At 44.4% G+C, this 4875-nt stretch overlaps 1 protein-coding gene across 1 annotated transcript; it reads left to right on the forward strand.

Annotated features, from left to right (window-relative positions):
- Positions 1 to 231: 231 nt before the first annotated feature.
- Positions 232 to 3276, forward strand: LOC128870033 (uncharacterized). Its single transcript, XM_054112628.1, has one exon. It carries the CDS (start codon positions 232 to 234, stop codon positions 3274 to 3276), a length of 3045 nt encoding a protein of 1014 aa, XP_053968603.1.
- Positions 3277 to 4875: the final 1599 nt, after the last annotated feature.

The raw sequence follows: 4875 nt of genomic DNA on the forward strand, positions 1-4875 counted from the left end.
TTGTGAAAAGTTTCGTGGATTGGACTTGTCCACAAAATCACAGTTCGTGAAGCAAGGTCGCAGATGCTTCAACTGCTTAAGTTCAGGTCACTATATTTTGTCTAAAATTACGAGCGACTTACCAACACAGACTATAGCTACTTCACCGTGGCCACATATCCGAGGTTTTTTTTTGGCCGATCCCCATTTTATGAAGCCTAGGCGGTCGATATATTGATTGGTATGGACATTATGGATCAACTGATCTGTACAGAACTTCATAAGGGTCCATCTGGAGCCCCTAGGGCTCAACTGACGGTCTTTGGGTGGGCTCTGTTTGGAAGCGTAAATGGATCTGAGCCTGATATTCCACGCTTACAGTCGTTACATTGCGATGTTCATTTGGATCGAGCATTGAACAAGTTATGGGAGTTAGAAGAAGCTCCGCAAAAAACGTATCTTACGTATGAGGAGCGTTACTGTGAAGAACATTTTGGAACAACGCATCGAAGGGAACCTAACAGACGGTTCGTCGTCGAATTGCCGCTGAAGCCCGATGTACATCTGGGAGAGTCGCGAAACTTTGCTATCCGGAATTTGTTACGACTTGAAAGAAAACTCGCTTGTGACTCCGATCTTCGTTTACGCTACAATGAATTCATGAATGAACTCATTGACATGAAACATATGGAGGTCACGTCAGAGACTATGAATCCAACGTATTATATGCCTCATCATCCTGTTTTAAAGGAAAGTAGTATCACGACCAAATTTAGGGTTGTATTTAACGCGTCCGCAAAATGGACTTCTGGAAATTCGCTGAATGACGCATTATTTGTAGGACCTCAATTGCAAGAAGATTTGTATACAATTTTACTTCGCTTTAGAACACACCGCTATGCTGTAACGGCAGATGTCGCCAAAATGTGTCGTCAAATCTGCGTATCCTTAAAACACGCTGATTTGCAACGCATCGTATGGCGTAGCCACCCATCCCTGCCTATCCAAGATTTTCGCATGGTTCGCGTAACGTACGGAGTGGCAGCTGCGTCTCATCTAGCTGTCCGATCACTGCAACAGACGGCAAGAGATTCGTCGAATGGTTGTGCTAGGGCTGTTAGTGTTATTCTCAAGGATTTTTACATGGATGATCTACTTACTGGTGCATCTAGTAAAGAAGATCTTCGATTGTTGCAGCAAAATATTTCCGAAATATTGAGAGAAGGGGGGTTTGAACTTCGAAAGTGGCCATCGAACTGCGCTGAAATAAACGTAAGCATTTCCTATGCATCTACGAACATATCACGTTATATTGTCGACGATAAGGATGTTCAAGCTTTAGGTCTTATCTGGAACAGAGAGGGAGACTACCTCACGTTTACCATCAATTTGACGGAGCCGCCAGTTAAGTTGACCAAGCGCATGTTTCTATCAGATGCAAGTACGCTCTTCGATCTTCTGGGCCTACTTGCTCCCGCAACTATAAATTCAAAAATTTGGTCTCAAGACATATGGTGCACTAAGGTAGGTTGGGATGATATCATTCCTGAGTCTATCGCAACGAAGTGGTTGGAGCATCGCATAGAACTCAAGCAATTGGCACATTTGAAGGGGAACCGTTGGTTTGGTACTGAAGTAATTGGGTCATTTACGCAATTGCACGTATACGCAGACGCGTCTGAGCGAGCTTACGCCGCCGTTTTGTATGCACGAACAACACAAAGCGACGGTAGCATTACTTTGTCATTAATTTCGTCGAAAACCAAGGTAGCTCCGCTTAAGCCGACAACGTTGCCTCGTCTTGAATTATGCGCCGCTCATCTTGCTGCTAAACTAGTTCGAAGCGTGCTGCACTGCTGGTCTGATCTCCGTTATCCGCTTTTCGCTTGGACTGACACTACCATAACATTGGCATGGTTACAAACTCACCCCAGCAGATGGGTGACATTTAAAGCCAACCGCGTCGCTGATATTCAAGAAGTTCTGCCTCCCGAATGTTGGCACCACGTTCGTTCTGAACAGAATCCTGCAGATTGTGCTTCAAGAGGTATAACCCCCTCCGATTTATTACGTCATCAATTGTGGTGGGCTGGTCCTATTTTCCTGAAAAGCACTGAACAGTTGTGGAAGCAGAAAATATCTAAAGAGCACACTACAGAGCTGGGCATACGAAATAGAACTCGTGCCCATGTGACTAATTCTACAGATTATTGGTCCGTGATGACAAAATACTCATCGTATTCTAAGTTGCGTCGAGTTATTTCCTACGTTTTACGCTTTTTGACCAACATTCCGGCTAACAGGCGGCTTAATGTTATAAAGCGTTTTGGTATACCGAGTTGCCAAGAGTTATTTGATGCTGAACTTCGCCTAATCAGGTATACGCAATCTGGTGCGATGCATCTCGAATTTGTGAATGGTGACCTGTCAACACCAGCATTCCTAAATGCGTTTAAAATGTTCACAAATCGCCGAGGTTTTTGTAAGGTCATGACATCAGATAACGGTACAAATTTCGTTGGAGCCGAGAAGGAGTTGCGCATTGCATTTCAACAGTGCATGGCTGTTATTAAACTTCGATCTTTCTTTGCAGATTCGAATGTCGAATGGCGCTTTAATCCACCGGCTGCACCCCATATGGGAGGTTACTCGGAGACTGGAGTCAAACAGGTCAAGTATCATTTAAAACGCGTACTAGGAGAAGTTCCACTATCATACGAAGAGTTCAACACACTTTTGACTGAAATAGAAGCTTGCGTAAACTCTCGCCCACTCTGTGACAACTCTGAAACTGCTGGTGACTTAGAAGTTCTAACTTCCGGACATTTCATAATCGGTGTACCGCTTAAGTCAATACCGGAACCTGAGGTTCAAAGGTTTCGTGGAAATCTTCGTCAGCGGTGGCAAGCAATTTCTGCCATGAGACAACATTCCTGGCGTCGTTGGAGAGACGAGTACCTCGTGAGCTTACAACGTCGCACCAAGTGGTTTCGTTCTTCACGCAACATTGAAGAAGGGGATGTGGTTGCTGTTTTCAACGAGCCTCATCCTCCGACGAAGTGGACACTTGCACGAGTGATCAAATGCCATCATGGTACCGATGGACGCGTAAGAGTAGTTACGTTGAAAACACCGCATGGCGAATTGGTTCGCCCTATAGTCAAACTTTGTCTTTTGCCAACGAAAGGAGATTTATTTCAGTGTCACAGATTTCCCTATCAAAAAATTTATTGCCAAACTCCAATTCGACAAAAACATGTACGTCATAATCTAAATGTGCAGTTAACATGCGTATAAATTCGGAGGCCTAATAAATTTTGGTACTAAATTTTTAGAATATTTACTTTACAATGACGATTTGGGATAGTATTATGCTTAGATATATGTCGAATTCCTCGTGGTACCAAATCTTCACGCTGTGTCGACCTCTTTCAGAATGCATTTTTTCAACTTTATTTCTTCTTCTTCTTCTTCTTCTTCTTCTTCTTCTTCTTCTTCTTCTTCTTCTTCTTCTTCTTCTTCTTGATTGACGCAATAACCGCTTACGCGATTTTGGCTGAGTTTAACAAAGCGCGCCAGTCATTTCTTTTCGTGATAACCGCTGCCAGTTGGAAACACCAAGTGAAGCCTAGTCCTTGCAATGTTTCTCTCAAACACTCCAAGTGAGGCTTCACCGGACATTGTCATCGTCCACGCTTCTGATCCATACGTAAGGACCGGCTTAATGGGAGCCTTATAGAGTGTTAGTGTTGTTCGTCGAGAGAGGACGTTACTACTCAATTGCCTACTTAGTCCAAAGTAGCACTTGTTGTCAAGAGAGATTCTAAGTTGGATTTCAAGGCTAACATTGTTATCGGTGTTAATGCTGGTTCCTAAATAAACGGAGTATTTTACTACCTCTAAATCATAACTGTCAACAGTGACGTGGGTGCAGACCTATTCGCTTTGCTTCTTTGCCCAGTTTGGAAAAGGTAGAACTACAGGGTTTGATTGAAAAGTAATGAGTCTTATTTTTTTAAGGAGTTTTGTTAAACCTTTTGGCTTATACAACTAATATTCTTCAAAATCGGACCCTTGACCGTCAATACACCGCTGGTAGGGGTCCTTCCACTGCAGAAAACATTTTTTAAATTCATCCGCCGGGATCGCGTTCAATTCGCCTGTCACAGTTTTTTGGATCGCCTCGATGGAGTCGAAACGCCTCCCCTTCAGCTTTCTTTTCAAGCGCTGGAACAAGAAGAAGTCATGAGGGGACAGGTCTGGGCTGTAGGGAGGGGGAAGGAGCACCGGAACCCCCATCTTGGCCAATGCAGAGGTGCAGAGGAAGGTGGTTTGCGCCGGTGCATTGTCGTGATGAAGGGTCCAATTGTTAACGAGGTCTGGCCGAACCCGGGCGACGTGGTTTTTCAGCCGAAGGAGCACTTCATTGTAAAATGCCGCGTTTACAGTGCTTCTTGGTGGTACAAACTGTTTAGCTTTACGCAAAATTGGATCGAGTAACGTTGCTCCAACGGTCACTGCACTTTCGCCACTGCAAAATCTTAACACACTTTTAAAACAGCTTTCACGCGCGGAGCGATGTTGACTGCACCGCTGTTGCCAGCGAACTGGGACCGGTTTCTAGTGGAAGGGGAAGGTCCAACGATCATTTTTCCCCACCAGCCGATTCGGTTGATCGCTTGGCAGACGCTCCGCGCGGAAAGGTTCATTACTTTTCAATCAAACCCTGTAATAGCGCGTTAAGGGCGATGATGTAAATATCATCGACAGACGCTAAGAATTGTACGCTTATATAAAAAATTGTTCGTGAGCGATTAAGTTCTGCGGCTTTTACTTTCCTCTCCATTTGGTATCAAACGGCTCAGAGCGGTCCCTTCCAATTCTGACCGTGCTGCT

Source organism: Anastrepha ludens, chromosome X (assembly GCF_028408465.1).
Source record: "Anastrepha ludens isolate Willacy chromosome X, idAnaLude1.1, whole genome shotgun sequence".
Classification (NCBI taxonomy): domain Eukaryota; kingdom Metazoa; phylum Arthropoda; class Insecta; order Diptera; family Tephritidae; genus Anastrepha; species Anastrepha ludens.

Bases quoted from the DNA above. Each gene is read 5' to 3' on its own strand.
- LOC128870033 (XM_054112628.1), top strand. From the start codon at position 232: ATGGATCAACTGATCTGTACAGAACTTCATAAGGGTCCATCTGGAGCC.